Source organism: Benincasa hispida, chromosome 6 (assembly GCF_009727055.1).
Source record: "Benincasa hispida cultivar B227 chromosome 6, ASM972705v1, whole genome shotgun sequence".
Classification (NCBI taxonomy): Eukaryota; Viridiplantae; Streptophyta; class Magnoliopsida; order Cucurbitales; family Cucurbitaceae; genus Benincasa; species Benincasa hispida.
Genome location: NC_052354.1, coordinates 35,624,267 through 35,649,234, shown reverse-complemented (window position 1 = coordinate 35,649,234; position 24,968 = coordinate 35,624,267). Strand labels below are relative to the sequence as shown.

The 24,968-nt window shown below is 35.6% G+C and overlaps 1 protein-coding gene and 1 long non-coding RNA gene across 2 annotated transcripts in view; one reads left to right on the top strand and one right to left on the bottom strand.

The window, feature by feature from the left end:
- The first annotated feature begins 6,700 nt into the window (after positions 1-6,700).
- On the top strand, positions 6,701-7,786 carry LOC120079331. The gene is made up of 2 exons (XR_005482212.1): positions 6,701-7,123; positions 7,223-7,786. It is a non-coding gene; the product is annotated as an uncharacterized LOC120079331 (long non-coding RNA).
- A 4,236-nt stretch (positions 7,787-12,022) lies between these two features.
- LOC120079330 (translation factor GUF1 homolog, chloroplastic) overlaps positions 12,023-24,968 on the bottom strand; it is a 78,970-nt gene continuing 66,024 nt past the window's right edge. The window contains exons 17-22 of the mRNA XM_039033491.1: positions 21,117-21,190; positions 20,577-20,664; positions 14,174-14,251; positions 12,577-12,652; positions 12,374-12,414; positions 12,023-12,267 (exon numbers count right to left, since the gene is read on the bottom strand). Coding sequence (XP_038889419.1) covers positions 12,172-12,267; positions 12,374-12,414; positions 12,577-12,652; positions 14,174-14,251; positions 20,577-20,664; positions 21,117-21,190 — 453 coding nt within the window. The 3' untranslated portion in view covers positions 12,023-12,171. The remainder of the gene's footprint in view (positions 12,268-12,373; positions 12,415-12,576; positions 12,653-14,173; positions 14,252-20,576; positions 20,665-21,116; positions 21,191-24,968) is intronic.

The following is a 24,968-nucleotide window of genomic DNA, read 5'->3' as shown; positions in this document are numbered from 1 at the left end:
GAAGTGATCCTAATTCGTTCATGTTGGGACATGAGGAATGGGGGCGTCCTTGTGCAAAAGGGTTTGTACAATATAGGACCACGAAATTAGCCACTCTTACTTTATAACGTTGTTTACAGTTTAAGACTGATTATTTCAAAGCGATGACCTAGGTAACTTGACCTTAATCTGGAGCCAACTATGAACTCCTGTTTATTTGGAATTATCTTTAGATTTGCATAGGTGAGGGTTGGCTCAATAGTGCCGGCTTAATAACCTCCCATTTCAGGGCTAAAACTTGATAGATAGCTGGGGACATAGGGTGCAAGATTAAATTCACTCCTACCCGCTTTTAGGGATAGTAGAGAAATTGTTCCCTTAAGTGTTGATTCTAGGTCTTGAACAAGGGGCCCTGCCCTCTCACTGGCCCGAGAGGGACTCGATTTTGTTGATTGGATCAAAAAATAATTGTTCATTAGGGGATCAGTGGGGACTTAAGAAATAAGAGGTAATTTAAGGGTAGAACAAAGATTCAACCTAGTCGTTATTACAAACAACCTGTGGAGGGTTAACTTACTAATCATGGTTATATCGAGTAGACATAATATATCTATAGTGAAGGGAGTTCAACTATGGGCTTTAGTGGAGCAACCCATTAGCTAACAAATGAGGGTTAATTCGGTCTAATGAGTTTAGCCGTTTAATCTCGGATCGTTGGTGCCCATGATCTGTAGGTCCACGAGGTCCCCCTACTAGCTTGGAAATGGATTAGCTCTAGAGTAGCATGATAAATTAATTTGAAACGTTTAAATTAGAATCAAACGAAATTGAAGAATTTATATTTAAATATGATTTAAATATATGAAGATGGATTTTTGTAAAATTAATTTAATATTGGATATTAAATTAATTAGAATTATTTAAATTGTTTACATAATTATTTATTAATTAGAAATTAATTTATGAAATTAATTTATAAAATTAATAAATTTTGATTTTTGAATCAAAAGTGATTTTAAAATCAAATTTGGATTTTTGAAATAGAAAATTACACAAATGGAAAAATTGGATTTTCCATCTTCATCTTCTAGTAGCTCACACTAAATCCACCATCTCTTCTTTAAATTACTCTAAGCATGAGTTGCATCTCATGCAACTATCTTCATTACATGATGGACTGCAATATATTGAAGAGATTGGAGTGAATTTGAGGTAATGCAACCGATAGAATTTTAGTTGAAAATTCGTGTGAAGAAGTTATTCTTCTATTGGGTTGCTGTTGTGAGCATTCTTTAAGTTTCCTTGATTTCAACTTATTTGGCGTCTCACAACTCAATCTAGTGCACCAAGAGAATAGTAGGGAAGATTTTGTGGTGGTCTGCACAAAGATTTGGAGGAATTTGCAGCTGGAAATCAAGATTTCAAGGGTTTTTCAAAGGTATGACTTGAAACCCATTAATTTCTGATGTAGCATGCTTTCATTTTTGCCAAAATTAATCAATTAGAGTGCTTATTGATCCTCGTTGCTTCTGTTGCATGCTGATACAATCCAACAAATTGAAACGCATGGAGTGAGATTAAATGAGTAAAAATTATCAATCGAACAAAACACTTAACTTGGGTTGTTCTAGTTTATTCCATTCCTTTTTCAGTTTTATCATAAACTTATTCAAAAGATCATGCGAGAAATTCCAATTAAAACTTAGCCTACTCGTTTAGAAACCTAACCCATTGTCCGTAAAATCAAGTTAATTCGAAGAAAAGCGAGAATCCTCAACTAATAACAAATCAACAAGCATTAAGATCAAAGGCAACGCTAAGCCAAGCAATCGATTTATCGTCTAATCAATTATTTGAGCGAAATTTATCTAGGATAGAAAGTAATGCTTATAAAATGAAATCCTAATTTAACTTCACAAACTTTACTTAACCCTTGCTTCTAGGTGATTACTACCTATCGATTATAAATTAGGGCAATCAAAGCAATCAATCGTACAAACATAGTGAATTTGTCAGATTATCCCATGCAAAAGAATTGAATAATAAACTCAAGATAAATTTCATATAGATTAGAAAAGTCTCAATAGAATTACAAATCAAGGTCTCAAGAACGAAACAAGATAGAAACAAATTATGAAACTCAAGCTAAGTACTTACCCTTTAGACATAAATCATCTTCTAAATTGAATTCTCCAGTTCTATGTGTTCAAAGGGTAGGAAAATTCAATATTTGTTCAAAGGAGAGGGAAAAATCGAGTCAAGTTGGAATAGTGACCATTATTTTAAACCCTCGAACTGACCACTTATTTAAAGCAATGATGTGCACAACGTCGCAACGCTGTCCTGTCTCCAACGCTAACGCCTTAAGATCGTAACGTTACAACGCTACATATAGTGTTGCAATGTTGCCCTATTCTTCACGGAATGGGTAGTTACTGCCTTGTAGCATTGTGCAATGCTCAATTCGAGCATTGTAATGCTCCGGCTGGGCAAAATCTTCTATTTTCTTGGTCTTTTTTCTCCATTTGTGCAATTTAGCTTTTATCTTCGTCATTTTAACGTCATTTCATCTTGAACGCTTCATTCAGTCTCTTGTACACTCAAGTCCTACAAAACTATCAAACTAAACACATTAAATAACTTAACGATTCCAAATTAAGTAGAGGAAGATAGCACATTTTTGGTACTATCAAACACCCTCAACTTAGCTCTTAATTGTCCTCGAGCAAGGTAGAACAAGCAATCACACAAAAATAATCAGTTTGTCAAACCATAATGTTCCCTTCTCAAGTCTCAATATTCATCTAGAATCATACACACAATCGATTAGGCATTAAAAAAGCATTCCACCATTTCACGGCAAGTTTGAAAATTTGTTAAAAGCTTTGTCATGCATGTACATGCACAAAGTTATTTATTTTGAGCAAGAGCAGGCTCGGAATGACCTTATAAATCCTCATTTTGTTTTCCCCCTATACTAGCTCAAAGGATCCGGAATTGGGTTTCCTAAGTTCAAAGTGGCAATGACATTAAATTGGAGTGGTCAAAATCTATTCATTCATCGCCTTTTATCATGTGCTTTCTTTTCTCTCTTTTTTTTCTCAAATGAAGGGGAAACTTTATCTAGAAAGGTGACTTCTGTTTTGGCTTGCCCATACGAGTTACGTGGAAGACATCCAACTACAGGCCGATTTCCCTTCAAAAGTGCCTAAGCTTACTCATTCCTAGAGATGTCTAATTTCCCCACGGGGATGGGGCCCTATAGGGCCTCGCCCCGAACGGGGCGGGGATTCCCCAATTAGGCGGGGAATGGGAGAGGGAGTGGGGAAAAAAATCCTCGTGAGCTAAACGGGGACAGGGATGAGGAACGTCCCTGACCCCGCCCCATTCCCTGTCCTCACCCTGATTAGCTTTTTCATATTTATTTAGTATAGTTATCTAATGTTATGTTATTATTATTATTATATAAATATTACATTTAAATTCAAATTTGATTATTTATTGGTTAAGATAATGAATATGTTTAAATTGAATGTTTAAATTTAGATTATATATGTGAATAATTTGATTTATATTTATTTGTTTCTACTAAAAAAAATTAATTAGCTTTTTTAGGCCAAAATTTGTGTAATTTATTTTTAAATTCAAATTGTCATATAAAACTAACCATAATAAAAAATTTAATGATAAAATTAATTATTTAATTAAAATTTGGTCACATTAGTGATTTAAATTAATTAGTTTTTTACAAAAAAAAAAAGATAACAGGGATAAATTCCCACGGGGAATCCCCGCCCCGATCCCGTGGAAAATTTCACGAGGATGGGGAATGAAATAGGGAGTGGGGACGGGGATGGGAATGGCATTTCCGACCCCGCCCCGTGGACATCTCTACTCATTCCTCTAGAGTAATTTAGATCAAAGGGAAACCATGGGTATCATGGCCGCCCTAGATTAATCATACCCTTGAAGAAAAAAAGTAAACCCCTATTTTTTTTCTCTGCTCTTTTTCTTTTCAAATTTTTTATAGCGCGAATTGTGATATCAGTTGACTACATCTCAAGACATCATTACTAAATTGAACCATGGAAGGATTAATATCTATCACCAAGGTCTTTCAGAGTGACAACAAACTTATGGTCCCATAATTCAAATCTAAGCAAGCAAACAAGGTCAAGATAAGATATATGCAAAGGGCTTGTACATGTATGAAAAAAATTAAGCAAAATTTTCAAAAACGCCATGAAAATCGTGAATCCTTTCATCCAATCTATTTTCATGCAAGAAAAATTCATACAAGTGCGTCGTAGACTAGTCATAAGAAGGAACAAAACAACCAGACAAACCACAATCAAGCAAGCATAGTCCTAACAAATCCAAACACCTTACCCCCAACTTTTAAAACACACATTGTCCTCAATGTGATTAAAAATAAAGCACAAGGGATCAAAAAACTTCCCTGAACAATGGAGTGAAAGAAGGATATAGGAGACTCGAATTAACACGTCTCCAACAACAATCCTAGCAATTCAAGAAGGATAGAAAGAATTTGGCTCAATGATAAAAGAAAAATTACAAAATTGAAATCTAATCTATGAAAGCAAGTAAATTTAAAGTCTGGCTGCCTCCAGGAAGCACAAATTTTTAGGGTCGATTGCTCTACTATGGCGGCTCATTATCAGATGTAAATTGTTAAGTCCAACCGGTAGGCGATGTCAAATCAATCTAAAGACTCGCCATCATGGAATACGTTCAACCCGTGCCCGTTCACTTTCAAAATTTTCTCTGTCTCAAGATTAATGATATCTACTGCACCATAGGGGTAAACAACGATATATAATTCCTCTAGCATCCCTCTTGCAAGAACAAAAGCAGTTTCTCTCACACACCATGCCTTGTCATAACTAATATTGACACCGTACTAATGCTGCATGTCCTCAATAATATGGTGCAGTTTGTCCCCCCGACCAACGTCGAACATGTTCTTGATTAAGTGATCAATAACGAATGTGCTGGCTTGCCTTTGGTCATGTTTCAATACTTCAATCGAGCATGTGTGATTGGCGTACATTTTGTGATCTTGAAAATATCACATTCATCCATTTTAATTGCTTGAACAACCCACTTATAAGTTGGGTGTAAACACCGAACACTATACATTTTTTTATTTGATATTTTAACCCATAGCTCAAAGTTGTTCTTTATGATCAACATTGCTAACCTCATCTCCATATCATTCTTGTTTAAGAAAATTTGGCATACTTCAATGGTATCCACCAACCCTACGAACGACTGTGGTTGCATGATCAAATCTCCCGTTCTGGCTTTACTACTTAATGGTACATTGCATGGATTTTGGCAAGGCACACTCCCAACAAAATAGCCAAAATCATTTGACAGAATCGGAATTGGTTGTTCTTCATTCACAATATAAAGGACCACTCCCTAAAGTAACCTAAGTTGGCTATTCTTCATTCCCAACCTCTTTCTCTTCTATCATCACATTTTTATTTACACATGTCCCAACCTCTTCTATTGTCATATTTGGATACAATACGCTCGCTATATTAACATCGATGTTGTCGTTTTCCAATGAGACACCTAATGGATAAACATCATACTCATTGACATCCGCTCCATAAATGGGTTGGTCTTCTCTCTCTGGGTAATCAAATGTTGCCTCGTGATGAATTTCTTTAATTTCCTCAAGCCTTACAAATAACTACGTTATACTATGATTGTACTCTGAGAGGATCAATTTAATTTTAGCATCATCCATTAAGCATACTGGAGGAGAATCAATATCCATCTTATGTGTCACCTCATTATAATCTTGAACTCTGTCGAACTAACTTGCATGATCTTATATACTAGATTTACCAGCTCATTATATGTCAATGTGCTCGAAACTAGCAAACCCTTCAAACGGCCTCCAATATAGCATTCTTCTGTGTCGTCCCATATACCTCTATAACGTAGAATATATTTCTCCATCCTTCAAGAAAAACACTACACAAAGCGAGCTATTAGGAAAATTGGTTATTATTAAATACTTGTTATGCTCGATCTTCGTCAGTCACTCTTCGCTACTCGATACTCAACGCTTGTCACTCGACTCGGTACTCTAAACACGATGCTTAACATTTCATATCTTTCTCTTCTCTCATCCTTGCTCCATTGGGAGCTACTCGCATGTCTAAGTACACACTCACAAATTCACTCACTCGTTCTCTTTACAACGTGTGTATGTCCCGCACTGCGTCGAAAAGGTAAAAAACATGAGCAAAAAATAAGAAAAAAACTAACATAATTACTTAGTTGAAGTGTGAGACAATATAGTAAAATGATCAAAAAATGAGAATGCCTTTATACTTGGTCTTTGTTAAGAAAAATGGGTTTTGTGAAGTGGATTTTTTTGAGAGAAAGTGAGCTCAATTTTTTTCTTTTTTGTTTCAGTTCTATTTGTTCTTAGTTATTAAAAAAAATTACTTCACATTCAAGAAATTAATTTGAAAGAATAGAGAGAATTGTCAGAAAATTTTTCAATTTGTATATGTTCGTACATGAGCATTAACTACAGAGCAGGTCCTCGACGACACGTGCAATTCAAAATGATCGAGTATAAATTAATCTATCGAGTATGATGTGGTTGTGATCAAGTATAAACATATCGATTGCACACGTATTGAGTGACTACCATGCGTTGAGGATCGTGTGATGAACCAATGAGGAACAAAGAACAAGTAATGAGCCATTGAGGGTCGAGTTCCTTGGTGGTAGCAAGTACGTAGAGTGCATCTCAAGGGCGATGTTAACCTTGGGATGCGTGCCAAAAGAAAAAAATGGAAACAAAATTTCATCTTTCTCCTTCCTTCTTCGTGACCACTCTATCTCTCTCTCCCTCACCAGTTGCCAGCAGCCCAAATGCCAAACTCCGGCCGTCGCTCGGGTTCCGTCGTCATCGCGCCACTCTTCCGACGCCCAGCTCGTGTCTTCGTCGTCGCACAAAATCCTCGTCAGATCTCACTGACCGCTCGATTTCGTGTTATACGCTAGCCACTCGAGTCTGTCGCTGCCCAAGTCGAACGCCACGGTTTCGCCTGCACCATTGTGTTTACATCACCGCCACTCACCGGATCTACTAGTTGGGTGATATTTTGGTGTTTTCTTGTGGGTTTCTTGAATTATTTTGGTTACCCATTACATATTGGTTTAAATTTATGGTTTGTATGGTAATTTGAAGGTTGGATTTGATGTTTCGAGGGGTCTTAAGGCTGTTGTCTAATGGATCGGTATCGATTCTGGTAAGTTTTGTGTAGGATACTTGAAGTATTTCCATTACCCATTAAATGTTGGTTTCAAATCTTTGATGCCGTTGAAGATTGGGACAAAGTTTTGAAATTGGAGACGTGTTGTCCAACGGTATCAAGGACCGATTTTGGGCGAATTTTGTAAGTTTTTTAGGCTTTTCGATTCGTGAAGTTGGGTTTAATTGAGATAAATTAAGTTGTTAATGCTTGGTTCAAAGTTTATGCTTAGGCTGGGTGCTTGGTGATTTTTTTTTTTTTTTTTCGTTTAGAGTGGTTTTGGATTAAACCACACTCTGGGTAAGGATATTTGGAATTGTCTGAAATTAATTTGGCGATATTTACATCATTTGGTGAATAGAATTAGGCTTCTAAACTAATTTTGCGAATGCATTTAGGTTTGATGGTTAAAATTAGAATTATTTTGCCTTGTCCTAGGACCTAACACCAAGTTTGAAAAAAGCTAGAAAAAAGATTCCTTTAATGGGTTTATTTTGCTATCATCTTTGGGTTTAATTTGAGGTAAGTGATTTACTATCTGTTTGCCCTTGAACCCCAAGTTAATGTTAAGACTTGTGAATACACTGATAGCATGTTTCTATTGATAGATGACTGTCGAGACTATTTTGAAAATTATGATGGAATGTTCTACCACGAACTTTTGATAGATGACTGTTGAGACTGTTTTGGAAACTCACGAGACATGTTACTATGATTATACTATGTTGTGGCTTGATTTGAACTTGGATGATGTATGCTGCATGTAAACTAATGGTGGCTATTAACATTCCTACGATTATGTTAATGTGTCCTTTCGGAATCACTTCCTATTAAAGCGTGGGTTCAGGTTCACCCCTTATGCCTATGTTGGGATGTACACCTTTGTCATGATAGAGACACTAACCTGTATACCTAGTGGTCCCATTTTATACTCACTCTTTTATCGATATCTTTTTTAGATAAAGGAAATAACAAAACACGAATGATAAGAGAAATCTGTGACTGGGTCTCGGGACTTGACAACGCTTCCGCATATGTTTATCTTATGTTTGCAAGTTTTAGCTTTGTAACTAAACCTTTAAATTCTTTGAATATTTCATTCGGTTTTTGTTATTTAATTTATTTTAAATTAAAGTTAAAAGTACCCCAAACAGAGATTCTGTATTTTTTTTATAGGTTTTATAATAAAAATTTATTTTATTCTTTTGAATTTAGTCAAATTTTGTAAAAAAGCTGTTTTGAGATTTATGTATGTATATTATAGTCGTCTGATTTTCATTTTAAAAAGTCGGTTCGTTACCGCATGTGAGATTTGGATAGGTGCATATTGCCAATAATTGGTACAACAAGTAGAATCGAAGATGAAGAATGGTAAAACCGAAAATGATGAAGATCGTGGGTCAATTGAAGATGGTGAAGCTATTAGGGTGCGTTTTTGGTAGTTGGTTCGCACGTCTGGTTAGGTTGTGCAGTTGGTGGTCAAACTAAGTATTACGAGTTGAGTGGCACTAGTTTTGGTTTCCAAGGGGTTTTTTGGACTTTTTGCAGGGTTGAATCAAAATTTTGCCATATTTGTAATATGTGTTGGCCTTTGTTATTTTATTTATTTTTTTAAACATTCTAGCCCATTTTGCCATATTTTTAACCAGCCGTTCTATTTTTTTATTTTTATAAAATCCTAGTGTGTTGTGTCAAAGTACTCCACTTAACAAAATTTTAGAAAGTTCAAAGATGAATTTAATCAAATTACAACTGACTGAAATTTAAACTGATTTCAACCAGATTTAAAACCTACCTGAGTACATACGTACATCTAAGATAATAAAAACAAATTATTTGCATTAAAACGTGTTAGTAAACTTGATTTGGAAAATCAAAATATACACAAGAAAAATTATAAAATTGGAACTTGAGCTCTATCTGGCCCTGAAGCCAAGTCTCCAATCTCTTGTAAATCAAAATTTGCACGTATGGCTACCATATCACCAAAAGGCCACATAGATAGCTTGTACTCAAACAGCAAAAAATTATTACATCATTTTCAAACATGAAAAATGCAAAATTACAAAAGTATGCTTCCTTCAAACAATCCAGTAAACTGAAGGCCAAACATGTAATTAATGATTAAAAAAAAAAAAACCATCTATGTGCAAAACTTGTCAAAGTGAGAATAGCTCAATTGGTATACAATATATTATAACTATGTGGTTCGATTCCCCAATTGAACTAAAGAAAAACTACCTTTATAAAATACATACTATTTGGAGCCAACATCCTTAGGCTCTTACAAGCCCGTGAAGACAAATATTTTTATGGTGAAGGTGCCACAATACTCTCCCCATGTGTTCCTTGCTGGTCGATCAGTTGTTAAAAATTGATAGCGTTCTCTGTGTCACCAAGGACCTTAATCTAACGTAAATGCTGTAGTAATGTAAGGAAAGTAGACATGTTTTTGTCACACTAGTCTCAGTCTTAGACCCTTGAACATGCAAACAATTATTGATTGTAACATCCAACATTGAGATATGTTTGACATTTTTCTTTTCTTTCTATTATTTTAGGTCAAAATACATTAAACTATCCCTTAAATTTATGAATTTATTACCCTTTGAATACCAAAATATCATTTACTAATTAAAAGATTTAGAATGTTCAAGTATACAACCAATCCCAACAATCCAACAATCGACGATTTCTAGCCATACCATTCAGATATCTTATTTTTAGGCACCTATTATTACTATCTTAAAACAAACTTCTAAGAAAAAGAGAGGCAAGACCTCCCACTCCAATAAAAAACATTAGGACAAAATAAGGGAAACTGATATAGCCTAAAGGAGATAAAAGGAGAATTCTCTCCAAGAATCAAGATTGTTGATCCTTTATAAGAATGAATAATGTATTTCATACAAGGGGGGAAAGTTCCTATTTATAGAATTTTACTACAAGTGAGAGTATAAAGGAAATTAACTAAAATATTACCTAATTACCCAATTAACCCATATTCTTCTTACATCATTCTACCCTTCCAAAAAGAGAACTCGTCTTCGAGTTTTAAAAAGAAAAAAATTATGAAGCAAATAAGGAATGAAATAAGAGGAAAAGGAAATTTATTATCCATACAAGAAGGGAAAATTCCTATTTATAGAGATTGAGTACAAGTGGGGAGTAAAAAGGGAATTAACCTATACTATTATCCAATTACCCAATTTAACCCTTTTCTACTTACATCATTCTACCTCTCCAAAAAGAAAACTCATCCTCGAGTTTTAAAAAGAAGAGAAAGAAAATGTAACAATTAAGAAATAAAATAAACTTGTATAACGAAGTATGGCCAAACTAATCTCTTACATCTTGAAAAAAATTCCAAAATATAAAATTTCCATCAAGTTCATCGAGACTCCAAACGTTGTCAGTGTTCAAATACTCGTTGACCAAGCCAATATCTTTAAGCAAAGAACATGTTGACAACTCTAATATTCTCTACACCTCTAATATTCTCTGCACCTCTATACATTCTTTGTGATAACCTCAAGCATGTTGACTATAGGAATAGTATTTTTGAAGCGAATCAGTGCCTTTGCTCTTCTAAGTCTCTGCAAGTGGGTTATGTTACTGAAAAAATCAACTTCAACATCTTTACCATATAAGCCCTTCAACGAACTTAAGTTTTCTACATCAGAAATTTCAACACCATTTCTCGTAATAAATTTATCCACTTTTTTTTTTTTTTTTTTTTTTTTTTTGGGATATCTTGCCACCAGTTAGGTTGACCTTGCCAATCTTGATAATATTCTTGACTTCCATACCCTTGTGCTTGATCATAATGGAATTGGCGTTGAAACAATGGGTAATTTTCTTGTTGTGGACGCATCATTCTTGCTCGATTATGTGGTTGGGGACTAGTCAAATCTTCATCCTCGAATGAATCAGAGTCTAGCCCCAACAAATTTGGTGGCACAAGTCTAAAAGGTGGATAAACCAGAAGAAGATGATATTGGACAGGATTAGGCAACTACACTCCTTCAATTCTTTGATGTAGTCTTTCTGGTTCTTGGATTCTAGGAGGAATTTTTTGGACCGCAAATCTTAGTTTCTTAGAAGCATTTGATGCTGGTGTTTAGGCCTTTATTGAACTTCTTGTAACTGTTCTTGATTGTTTCCACCAGCTTGGTTTCCCTCTGATGCTTCTTGATTGATTTTCAACCATTCTTCCAACATCCAATGTCAAATTTTCGATAGCTTATTGGATGCGCAAATTTGTGGCTATAATTCCAGCCATATTGGTTTGAATTACAAGCAATTTCGCGTTGAACTTTCCGAGAGAAGTGATAGAAGTTTCTGCAAGAGTTAATCGTTGATTGATAGATTGAAGGGAGAAGGATAATGCTTCCGCATCTTTAGAAGAGAAGGAAGAGTGTAGAGTTTATCAAACCCTTTACTCGTCATGAGGTCCTTTCATGAGGTCGCTCTGATACCAATTTGATGTAGACTACAAATCTTGAAGAATTCTCTCCAAGAATCAAGATTGTTGGTCTTTTATTAGAACGAATAATGTTTTTCATATAAGAGGGGAAAGTCCCTATTTAAAGAGTTTTACTACAAGTGGGGTAAAAAAGGAATTAACTAGAATATTATCTAATTACCCAATTAACCCATATTCTTCTTATATCAGAAACTTTTGTTCAACTTCGTAATTAAAATTTTTTTTTTTCTTTTTTGTAACGAAAAAAAAGTAAACCATCAAGATAATTTACCATTTTTTTTTCTTTTTGAAATTATATCCATAAATTACAAAATATTTATTGGGAGGGGGAAAAAGTCATATAAGTCACTTGAAAATTATATACAATAGTCAGAATAAAAATGATGCTAAGGACCAAAATTACAAAACCTCCTTTTCAAGCTTCAAAACAGCCATAAAAGCTTCTTGAGGTACATCAACTCTCCCAATCGCTTTCATTCTCTTCTTTCCTTCAGACTACACATTAGAAGAAATTGATAGTGTGAATGTAAAGGGAAATTGGGAAAAGAAAATGGATGGTTAGAGTCATAGTCTCATTGTCTAATCATGCCAAACAACACACCTGTTTCCTAAGCAATTTCTTCTTCCGTGTTATGTCTCCACCTACAAAAAAAGCAAACACCAGAAATTTTACCAACTGGCCTCTAATATTGTCAACTTTTTAATGATATCAATAAGGACTGAACCTCAAACGTAAGAGAGGGTAATAAAAGTTGATGCTGAAACAATAATAATGGTTATTCAACTGCGAGAAAATTTTCTCACCGTAGCATTTGGCAAGCACATCCTTTCTAATTGCTGATATAGTTTCACTAGCAATCACTTTAGAGCCAATACATGCCTGCCGGATGGGGCAAAAAAATGAAAAAAGGGGTGCCTCATAGAAAACAAAACAAAACAAAGAGGGTGATTTCAGCCATTACACATGACAAACAGTTTTTTTAAGGGCAATATTTAGGATGCCTTTTTAAATTTTATACATTTTTTTTTTTTTAATAATGAGATTCCATTTAACAGGAACGAGTAAAGTAAAAATGCTAATTGTACAATTACCTTTCAAGTTGATACTAAGCGGCCCAAAGGTGTTAAATTAGTCAATAAATCAAAATTAGTGAGTGCTACTTAGATTTGAACCTCAGAGAAGGTGACCATGCTCCACATGCTCGAATGAGAATTACTTCTCACAAAATTTCACAAGGAAGCTTATAGATTCTCTTGGTAAAAAATGGGATGATAGAACTTGGATAGGGATGCCCTCCCCATCCTTGCCCACATAGATTTTTATTCTCAATCCTCGTCTCATTTCTTGATTTGGAGAATAGACTCGGGGCAGAGGAATCTCCATTTGGGCAATGGAGATCCTTGTGGGGAGAAAATATTTTCTCCAATTCCTGTCCTCCATCCTATTCCGAACAGGAAACTAAATCCCATTTTCAGTATTTTACCTCTGGAAAAATGGCATGCTCTTATGAATTTTGAATTGTAGCTTCTCGGGAAGAAGATTTCAGGAGAGGATAATGATTGCTTTCAAGAGGCATACTAAGATAAGAGAAAAGGGAACCTCTTTGCAGTTCAAAATGCCATTCACTATATCCAACTCTACATTTGAATTGTGAACTTGAAGCTAATAGATTTGAGATTGACTTTTATCTGAGAACCAACGCTACTCCGAGAATTTTTCCCCAACTTGCTTCATGACTTTACAACGATAATAATAACCATAACACCATGTGGTAACACTGTTGTTAAGCCCCCAATTCTGATACAATACAAGAGGGCTAAAAAGGGAAAATCAGGGCCTAGTGAGTGAGGTACCGTGCTTTATATGTAATTGGGAAGGATAGACTTACGATTTATGCTTTTATTCTGTGAATGTTCAGGGAAGGGAAGAGAGTTTACCAGCCCTTAAATTGCTGGGAGCTATCTTGTACTGCCTTTAAAGGTTTTCTTCTTCTATTATCAATACAGCGTAAGGATGATACCTTACAAATGTAATGCTGGGACTCCGTAAATAAGTTAATTGCCATTAAAAAAGAAATAACAAAGGTAAACGGTATGCATATTTTTTGTTACATTTGGCTGGGATTTGAAAGGTAAACGGTATGCATATTTTTTGTTACATTTGGCTGGGATTTGAAATTTGTTCTTGAAAATACTGCTAGACTGTTAAAAGAAATTGGTACTTACAAGTGGGAGAAATTCAAGATTGTCAAAAAGAAAAAAAAAATGATGAGTAAGAAGAAAAAGAAAATTGGAAGAAACTCAGACTTTTACACCAGGAAAAAACATAATAAAGTTATGTAACTGTTCATGTCAATCATCAATGTTATCATGTCATTGAGAAAGGAAGTAATAATTTTACCTGAATAGGCACTTTAAACATTTGCCGTGGTATCAGTTCCTTCAGCTTCTGAGTCAAAGCTCTTCCGACAGAATATGCCTGAAAATAGTACTTCTTGTCAACTTCATAGCATAGCAAGTTTGTCTAAGGCAGAATAAGCATTGAAGAATGTAGGTTAATCAGCTGATTGACAAAAGACACTCGCATTGTGACAATGTCAAAACTATATAACATAACATAAAGTCTAAAACCATTGCTTTAAAAATTCATTGTCTTCGGACCAGAACAGGAGGAAAGGCAATACCTACCTGAGAGAAAAGTTGAGAAACCTCCTCAAATTATAAGAGTTGCTCACCAATTATTGAATTATATTGAGATCCTTACTCTACAAGGTTTGAAGCACTCTGTAAAAGTTAAGCTTAATCCTCACCAAGAAGCTTAACGATGTAGAACAGAACGAAGAAAAGCGTGAAGTATGGGAGAGAAAGAGGGAACAGAAGAGCTAATGTCAGGAATAATGTAGAAAAGCAAGGAGGATAAAAAGGAAGAACTTTCAATATCCCGGGAATTGATATTTCATCAAGCTATCAAGAATTCCAAGGCTTTTTGAGTCCAACGACTATTATCCACCAACAGAAGATAACATAGCAGAGAAACAACCGACCATGCATGAAGTCATTACATAAGTTCCTACCCACCCAAAGAAAAACACTACTCCATGAAAAGAGAAACCAAGAGAGTAGAAGCTAGGTATTCCTATCCAGAGTAATAACCAATACATGCTTGAAATTGATACAGATTATATGATTTTTCTTTTGGTTCTTTCATGAGTAATCTCTACGCCCTCCTATTAAGCACATGTATGCAAGGAGGGGTAAAAAAGGAACTTGTGAGGCCCCCAATTCGTTATACATATTATCGAAAGAGTAAGAAAGGAACTGCACATGAAGAAGAAGATAGTGGGACATGGAAAGAATGTGGTTATGCCGAGGGGAACCAACAGGGAACCACTGGAGAGGTTTAAGAGAGGTTTTGCGGATGCTTTGGAGGTTATGTGAATTTTGGGATATCTGGATGCTGACGGCTGAAGAAGGTGGAGGGAATTCCAGCTCTCTCGAATTGTGCTGGGCAGTGTTTGTTCATCTTTACATTTCTTTTTGTTTTCTTGTTTGTTCTAAGACTTGTGGTGGATTTATCTTTGAAGTGTTGATTTGGAACGTTTACTCTGTTTTATAAATAAGATAACCCAAACAGTAGAAGGTATCTCTGTTTGGTTTGGTTGGGCTCTTTGTTAGGTTGCTTATTTTCAGGATTGAGACCTAACAGAACTTCATACCAAACAGTTGGATAGCAAAGCATGAGAATTTTTTATGTATGGACGTGGGGACCCTAGGGTTTATGAAGGGTTTTGGGTTGTCTGATGTTATGATAATTCTATTGTTAGGGTTTTCCATTCTTATAAATATTTTGTGATATTTTCCTTTTCTATGCTTTGTACACTTGTATATATTCATATAAATGAATAGAGTATTCTGATTCTCTCTCAAACCTAAGAGTTTACATGGTATCGAGCTCTCTAAATAAACTTAGGGTTTTGTGAACCTTAGGGTTTGAGAATTTAGAATCCCTTTGTGATACGTTTAGGGTTATGTGGAGAGGTGAGTTTACACTTTTGCTCACAGTCACCGTCTTTGGTTCGTTCGCCATCGTTATCCACCGCGGGGGAAAAAAAAGCTAGTTTCTCGCCACCGCCCATTCCATCGAGGAGCCCAGCCGCCGATCTACTAAACCCCAAAGTCCGGACTCCATCTGACCAGTGCGTGGGGCTCACACGCCACTTGTTCATTGTGTCGTCGGTCCACGTGCCGACGCGTGTAGGCGCGTGCGCCATTTATTTTGGTTCGTCTTGTGTGGGTTTCCTAGTTTCTGTTGACTCTTATGGGTGGTGTGTTTGTTTGGGATATATAGATATACTCACGGCTTGTAAAGACATCTCTTCAGTAAATTAGGGTTTGATTCTTGCTGTCCGATGTCTACTTTTTGAGGTAATGGCTGATAAGAAACCAGTAGTCATGTCTGAGATTGTTCCTATGGTGTCAAAAGTAACTAAACACAAGTTGAATGGATCCAACTACTATTCATGGAGATCAAATGTTCGTCACTTTATTAGAAGCATGGAGATGGATGATCACATTACAAAAAAGCCACTGATTGATGCTAATAAAAAGATTTGGTGGCGAGACGATTCAAGAATGCTTCTACAAATCAAGAATTCTATTGACCGTGAAATCGTTGAACTAGTAAATCACTGCGAATCAGTCAAGGAACTATTGGAATATTTGGATTTCCTTTATTCAAGGAAAGAGAATATTAATAGAGTGTTTGATGTTTGTAAGACTCTATATCAACCTAATCAAGGAGAAAAATCTCTTACAAGCTACTTTATGGAGGTTAAAAGTACATGTGCGGAATTCAATGCCTTGATACCAATCAGCACGGATCTAAAAGTTCTAATGGCTCAACGTGAAAAGTTGTTTATCATGAGCTTTTTAGTAGGTCTTGCACCTAAATATGAAATGGCCAAAGATCAAGTGTTGTCAAGCTCAAATATCTCATCGTTGGAAGAAGCTTACACTCGAATACTTCGTACCGAGAAGACACAAGCAGTCACGTCATCTGATTCTAGTAGTGCTTTGATTGGGCGCACAAATGATTATAGAGGTAATAAAGTGGTTGAATCAAATAGCACCAAAGGTCACCCCAAGAACCAAAGATCAAATCAAGGAGGTGTTCTTTGCTATTATTGTCATAAACCTGGCCATATGAAGCGTGAATGCAGAAGATTGATGAATAAGGGTCAGAGGATGCCATTACCCTCTGCACATGTCGCCTCTACTCCTGATAATCTTGACAAGTCAATTACGATTTCTGTAGAGGAGTTTGCTAAATTTCAGCAGTATCAAGAGTCATTGAGTGCATCATCTTCTACTCCCATTACGGCCATCGCAGAGACAGATAACATTTTTGGATGCCTTCTTTCCTCCACGTCAAAATGGGTCATTGACTCTGGCGCTACAGACCATATGACAGGTAACCCCAGTTTATTCTCTAACCTTTGTACATCTACTCTTCACCTAATGTCACTATAGCTGATGGAACCTCCACTCCTGTTTTAGGATCAGAAACCGTCCATCTTACTGAATCAATTTCTTTGTCATCAGTTTTAAACTTTCCACATTTCTCGTTTAATTTGATTTCGGTCAGTAAACTCACTCGTGATCTTCATTGTTGTGTCTCCTTTTTTTCTGGTTATTGCTTATTTCAGGATCTTACAACGAAGCAGACTATTGGTAAAAGACGTGAATTTGGAAGTATTTACATCTTTAAACCACAAACACCTACAGCCATCACATGCTCAAGTGTGTCGTCTCCCTTTCAAGAGCATTGTCGTTTGGGTCATCCATCTATTTCTGTGTTGAAGAGTCTTCGTCCACGACTTTAACATTTGTCTTCTTTAGATTGTGAGTCATATCAGTTTGCTAAATTTTATCGTTTGAGTTTGTATCCTCAAGTCAATAAACGGGCTAATTCTCCTTTTAAATTAGTCCATTATGATGTTTGAGGTCCATGTTCTGTTGAGTCCAAAGGAGAGTTTTACATATTTTGTTACATTTGTCGATGACTATTCTCATGTTACGTAGTTATATTTAATGAAAATTCGTTCTGAGTTACTTTCTCATTTTCGTAACTTCCATGTTAAAATTCAAACTCAATTTAGTGGTGCTCTTAAAATCCTACGGAGTGATAATGCTAAGAAATATTTCTCTCATATGCTCAAGTCTTATTTAGATGCCCATGACATTCTTCATCAATCTTCTTGTGTCGATACTCCATCTCAAAATAGGGTTGCAGAACGAAAGAATCGTCATCTCCTTGAGATAGTCAGAGTTTTGATGTTTCAAATGCATGTTCCAAAATCCTTTTGGGTTGATGTTGTTTCCACAGCTTGTTTCTTAATAAATCGCATGCCCTCTTCCAACTTGTTTCTCTTCGAATAAGAGTCAGGGGGAGCATAAGGAATTAGAGGATAATTTCCTTGTCTACACAGTTGTGTCTCCTTCCGATCCTCTTCCTGATTCATCTCTACCTGTGACTACCTCTACTATTCCACCCATCGTTAAGGTCTATACTCGATGACAACCTCCTTCAGTTCCATGCCCTGTACCAGAGTCTTCTTCGTCATTGGATCCTGAAACGAGTGATGATCTTCCTATTACTTTTCATAAAGGTAAACATACATGTGCTCATCCTATTTCCTCTTTTGTTTCATATAACCATTTGTCGCCTTCCACATGTTCATTCATTGCATCCTTAGAGTCTGTATCCATCCCTAAAACTGTTCATGAGGGTTTGTCTCATCCTGGTTGGTGTGCCGCAATGGTAGAGGAGATGACTGCCTTAGATGATAATTGTACTTGAAATTTAGTTTCTCTCCCTGCGGCAAAGAAGGTTATTAGTTGCAAATAGGTGTTTGCAGTTAAAGTCAATCCTTATGGTTCTGTTGCTCAATTAAAAGCGCGCCTTGTAGCGAAAGGCTACGCACAAACTTATGGCATTGACTATGTTGATAATTTTTCTCTTGTAGCAAAAATGGCATCTGTGAGGTTGTTTATTTCATTAGCTTCAATCAATTATTAGCCTTTACATCAGCTTGATATTAAAAATGCATTTCTTCATTTTGATTTTCAAGAAGAGGTGTATATGGAGCAACCACCAGGGTTTGTTGCTCAGGGGGAGAATGGAACGGTGTGTCACCTTCGTAAATCCTTGTATAGATTAAAACAGAGTCCACGAGCTTGGTTTGGTAAATTTAGTCAGGTGATTGAAAGCTTTGGAATGCGGAAGAGCACGTCAGATCATTCGGTTTTTTATAAGAAATCTGAGGGTGGTGTCATCTTGTTAGTCGTATATGTGGATGATATTGTGATTACTGGTGATGATGCTTTAGGTATCCAGTCTCTAAAGACCTTTCTTCATAGTCAATTCCATACAAAAGATTTGGACATGTTGAAATATTTCTTAGGAATTGAGGTAATAAGAAGCAAGAAAGGAATACTATTATCACAGAGAAAATATGTACTTGACTTTCTGACTAAAACAGGAAAGTTAGGGGTTAAGCTATGTAGTTCCCCAATGATGCCCAACTTACAGCTCACAAAAGATGGAGAATTGCTAAAAGATCCTGAAAGATATAGGAGGTTAGTGGGAAAACTTAATTACCTTACAGTGACTCGACTCGATATGGCCTATTCAGTAAGTATTGTGAGTCAGTACATGTCATGCCCTACAGTTGATCATTGGGCTGCATTGGAATAGATTCTTTGATATCTGAAGGCTGCTCCTGGGCGTGGCTTATTATATAAGGATTATGGTCATACTAATATTGAATGTTTCTCAGACGCCGATTGGGTAGGATCTAAAGAAGACAGAAGATCAACCTCAGGGTATTGTGTTTTTGTTGGTGGTAATTTGATTTCTTGGAAGAGTAAAAAGCAAAATGTGGTGTCACGTTCAAGTGCGGAATCAGAATATAGAGCAATGACACAATCTGTGTTTGTTGAGTTGGGATTTGAAATCACCACACCGACAAAGTTGTGGTGTGATAATCAAGCACACCGACAAAATTGTGTGATAATCAAGCAACACTTCATATTGCGTCTAATCCAGTATTTCATGAAAGGACTAAACATATTGAAGTTGATTGCTATTTTGTACGTAAGAAAATTCAACAAGGATTGATATCTATAGGATATGTGAAGACTGAAGAACAATTAGGAGATATCTTCACAAAAGTATTGGATGGAAGACGTATAGATTATCTATGTAACAAGTTGGACATGATTAACATATATGCTCTAACTTGAGGGGGAGTGTTATAATTCTATTGTTAGGGTTTTTCATTCTTGTAAATATTTTGTGATATTTTCCTTTTCTATGCTTTGTACACTTGTATATATTCATATCTTTGGTGAATGAATAGAGTATTCTAATTCTCTCTCAACCTAAGAGTTTTACATCTGGAAACGTTCTGTGAAGAATTTGGCAAGGAGCTTGAAGAGAAAGGCAGGCTGTCTCGAATATGCCTGAGGATTTCCCATCTTTTGTATTGCAGAGTTATTCCAAGTTCTTGGTTTTTTTCCTCTAGTTGAACAATCTGTTGATTTTCTTGTTGAGTTTGATTCTGGCTCTCGGGGAATGCATATAACTACAGGGAGGACAATATTTTCCCTGTTCTTTGGAAACGTTGGGCTTTTCTGTTTGTAGGAGTTTGGAAACCTAACATAATAAAATATTTCTCGAATGATAACATAGAAGATTGTAAAACAAAAGTCATGATAGCATGTATTGTTGATATAAGTATTACCTTATTGTTGTGCACTATTGTTGCCAATGGTTCCACTCGATCACCATTAATCTGAATGTCCAGTTTTATCAATTCACTTTCTCTGTACCTGAAAGTCATATCCCCCACCCCGCCAAAAAAAAAAAAGAAAAGAAAAGAAAAAAGAACATATAATTAGCTATGCAATTACATACAAGAACTTAGCTGCAGATCTCTAAAAGGGCCCCTCTTTTATTCTTCCCATCACTTTTTCTGTTGCAATTACTTATCCCATGTTCGTAGGAATGGATTCATTCCTTTTACTGTTTTCAATTAAGTAGGATGCCGTACATAAGAAATGTATAATATAACAAAAACAAGATTTCTTCCTCATAAATGACAATGTTGACATATCCAACAAGAAGGCTTACATGTGAAATAAATAATTACCCTTCTTGTATTCATGTTGCAAGTTTTTACTCCACAAAGCAAAAACGCACCGAGTGATAATGATTGCATCATTCTCAGAAAAGAAACACACTCTATTTTAGAAAACTGTATACAAAAGTTTAATGTCATTACCCAATAAAAGAATATTCCATGCTTGCATAACCTTTGCTTCTGGATTTCAGTTGGTCAAAGAAATCACCTACCATCTGAGAGGGAAGAAAATAAATATCAATACCTACCACAAAAATAAAACAAGGAATAGAGAGATCATATGTTGGGCTTTGAGAGTAGAAATTTTATAGATGTCGACATTCGAATTCTTTTTAAATTAAAATCATACTTAATTATCATTTCCTTTTCCTTTTCCTTTTTAAGTTTCTTTCAATGCTGTTAAATTTAATTTTCAGCGTGTCTTTTAACTTTAAGTTTACTTTGATGTTGTTTCTATGTTTTAAGTCGGTGGTGGATCTTAAATACGGTTCATTCTGGCTCTAAGTGTAAGCTTCACGTATCAACATCCATTAGAATTTGGTTACTCTTCTTAAGTGTGAGTTTCACGTATCAGCATCTATTACTTTCACAATGCTTTTTCGTATATTTTCTCTATAGTGGACAAAATAGTAAAGCACATGATAGGTTTTTCTTTAATCTGCCACAATTTTGGCGAACTAGAATTTTGGGAAGAAATAAAATTATGTTTGAATCTAATACAATATTTTCTAATATAGAAGAAAGACCATCTACCAATAAGGAAAAAATAATTTATATATAAACATATAACATACAACTAATATTACAAAAACAGAGGAAAATTGTTGGGATTCTTCCCTAACAATCACCTGCAAAAACAAACATACGCACACAAAAACAGAGATGGAGCAAGAAACACACTGTCCAGTGGATGGTATTGCCACGAGACAAAATTATTACCCCAAAAGCGAACATAAACACAGTGCAAGTTCAGGGACATCACCAGATAATTCAAGAGAGTTGGTGATGTACACAAAGTGGAGAGAAATCTTATTGAGTTGTGAATAATCATTGGACTACAACCAGCAGCCTTATTTATCAGATAAAAGCTGGCTGGAAAACAAGCAACCGGTTATACAAGTCTAAATAACTGGCTATTGAAGGGTAACTGCTTAGGTAATAAAACAAAGAGTTCAAGAATTAAACAAGAACTTTAAAAAAATACAAGAAAGCTCCCAAGAAGACACAAGATGTCCTGCATCAGCCGTGAACCCCTCTCCTACCGAAAGCTTCAACCAAACTTGTCACAAAAATGCCTTACACGCTCCCTATCCCCAAAATAATGACATTCCTGCCTACCAAACTACCGAATCACGTCCTCCCTCTCGCTACAACAGTCAGACCCCCTCATTTCCCTTTTTACCACTCTACTATAAGTCTTGGAAATATAGGGCTTTACAGAAATTCAACAGGCTAACAGCAGATTAAGTAGGCTACGAACAGGCAATCAGAAGCAAAACAGCATAACAAACTAAACTGAACAAATAACAAATTACTTCTGTCAGCTAACCAGCTCATAAAATAAGGCAATCAAATGGAAATAATTACCAACAAACATTACATTAGTTCAACAACTGCTCAGCCTAACATTACATCAATTTTTTTATTTATGCCTTAATTATTTTCTGTAATTATATTGTATATATCATGATAGGATTTTTTTTTTTTTTCCTTTTTTAGATTTAGGAATTCCTTCTAATTAAAATTGACCATTGTACTATTGCAAATAACAAAGAAATGAATTATTCAATAAAATTCCAACTTTTCCAACATGGTATCCAAACAAACAAAATAGAACATAAACATTAAAAAACAAAAAAAAAACCCTAACGCTAGCCGGCTGCTGCTACTTCACCTTCTGTCGCCACCAGTGTAATTGACCGGTACAGATCCACCTGACAACTCGACTGCATGGTGGCAATTCACCTTCGACTCACCCAACGGCATGACCAAGCAACCAAGCTTCTGGTAACCATGCGACCCGTTCGACTTATTGCATTTTCTTGAGCCACAACCACACAACCCACTTTTTTGATTGTTTGTGACAATGTTTCATTCGCTGCAACTACAGGTTTGCACTGTCTGTCAGCTTGCTCCGACCGTCCACCACTCACATCCACCCAGCCCTCAGTTTGCCGACCGTTTGTATAGTGACTCTATATTTTTATCCCTTTCAATTGTTTTTTGTTGTGGCTGATCAGAACTTTGTTTTGGGTACGTCTTTCTTGTGCATTTATTCTGGTTAGTGCTTTTTGATTAAGTTTACAATATGCAATATGTCAAAGTCAAACGACAAGTTGATGGCCAAGGTTCTGACAATTGCAATACTCTGAATATCCAAATTACCATGATCCGACTTAATGGAGACAACTTCCTTCATTGGTCTCAAAGTTGGATGTATATTCACGGACAAAGGAAGATCGAATATCTTTCTAGAGACAAAAAGGCACATTGTATGTATATTTAAGATTGAACATTGTATTATTACAAAGTAACAAAGAATGGAATTATTCAATACTATTCCAACTTTTCCAGCAAATACAACTCTAAAATTTGAGGGTAAAAAAATATGTGATCTGTATTGACATAGATTATAGGTCTTCCTATATAAAATAAAGTCTCGTCACAAGTAACGACAGAGAATAACAATAAAAACAAAAAATATGCACAATGAATATTCATACATAAATGTTCCTAAATAATAAAAATTCCAACATTCCCCCTCAGGTTGGTTTAAAGATGTCTTCCATAGTTTGTTTTTTCAGCTTTGTTTCTTCTTTCATTTCATTTCCTTTATAGTTCTCCCTCTTTCCAGCCACTGTTTAGGCCTTGTTATGCTGTTTGTTTTGTGTTTGACTTCTTCCCATCATTAGTTTTGGTTCTCTCTTGTTTTTTCAGCTTTGTTTTTTCTTTCATTTCATTTTCTTTATAGTTCTCCCTCTTTCCGGCCACTGTTTGGGCCTTGTTATGCTGTTTGTTTTATGTTTGACTTCTTCCCATCATTAGTCTTGGTTCTCTATTCTTGGAAATGATGAGGGCGCTAAAGGGGTGTCAACCTAGTTGAGATGTCCGTGTGCGCTAGTTGATCCTTAAGTCTATGCTTTTTGCTCATTATATAATCCTCTTGTACTTTGGGCTTTAGCTCACAATTCTCTTAATATAAAGAATCGTTTCCTTTTCAAAAAAAAAAAAAAATGTCTTCCATAGTAAGATTTTTATCCAATTTGTCAAATTACTTCTTTGGAAGTCCCTTTGTTAGTACATCAACAACTTGCTTTGTTGTTCGAAGATATGAAGTACCTATTATAGCTGCATCAATCTTCTCCTTTATAAAAAGGCTTGTCAACTTCAATATGCTTTGTTATATCTTGTAAAACTAGATTATGAACAATAAATATAGCAGTTTTGTTGCCACAATAAACTTGAATAGGTGTCTTTTGTGGAAACTTCAATTAATCAATTATTCTTTTGAACATAAATAGCAGCTTAATTATGAACAATAGAAATAGTAGATTTATTGCCACAATAAACCCGAATAGGTGTCTTTTTTAGAAACTTCAATTCATCAATTATTCTTTTGATCCATATGCCTTCACAAATTCCATGTGCCAAAGCTCTAACCTTTCTATCAACACTACTTCTAGCCACCACAATTTGTTTTTTAATTCTTCATGTAACCAAGTTACCTCCAACAAAGATATTTTAATTCTTCAATTATTCTTTTGGTCCTTTGCTTGCATGAGAAGAAAAACTATCTATCTGCATTAATTCTTCGTAGATTTCTGTTTCCAACCTAGAAGTTCTTGTTTTTGTTCTTCGAGGGTTTTGTTTCTAGCCTAGATCTGCTAATTTGATTCGGAAGTTTTTTTCGCAAACTCAAGTTGTTCCTCATTCTACCACCACCTTGAGTTTGAGCCACCTTGAGTTTGAGTGAGGTTGTTAAAGAAAATTAGA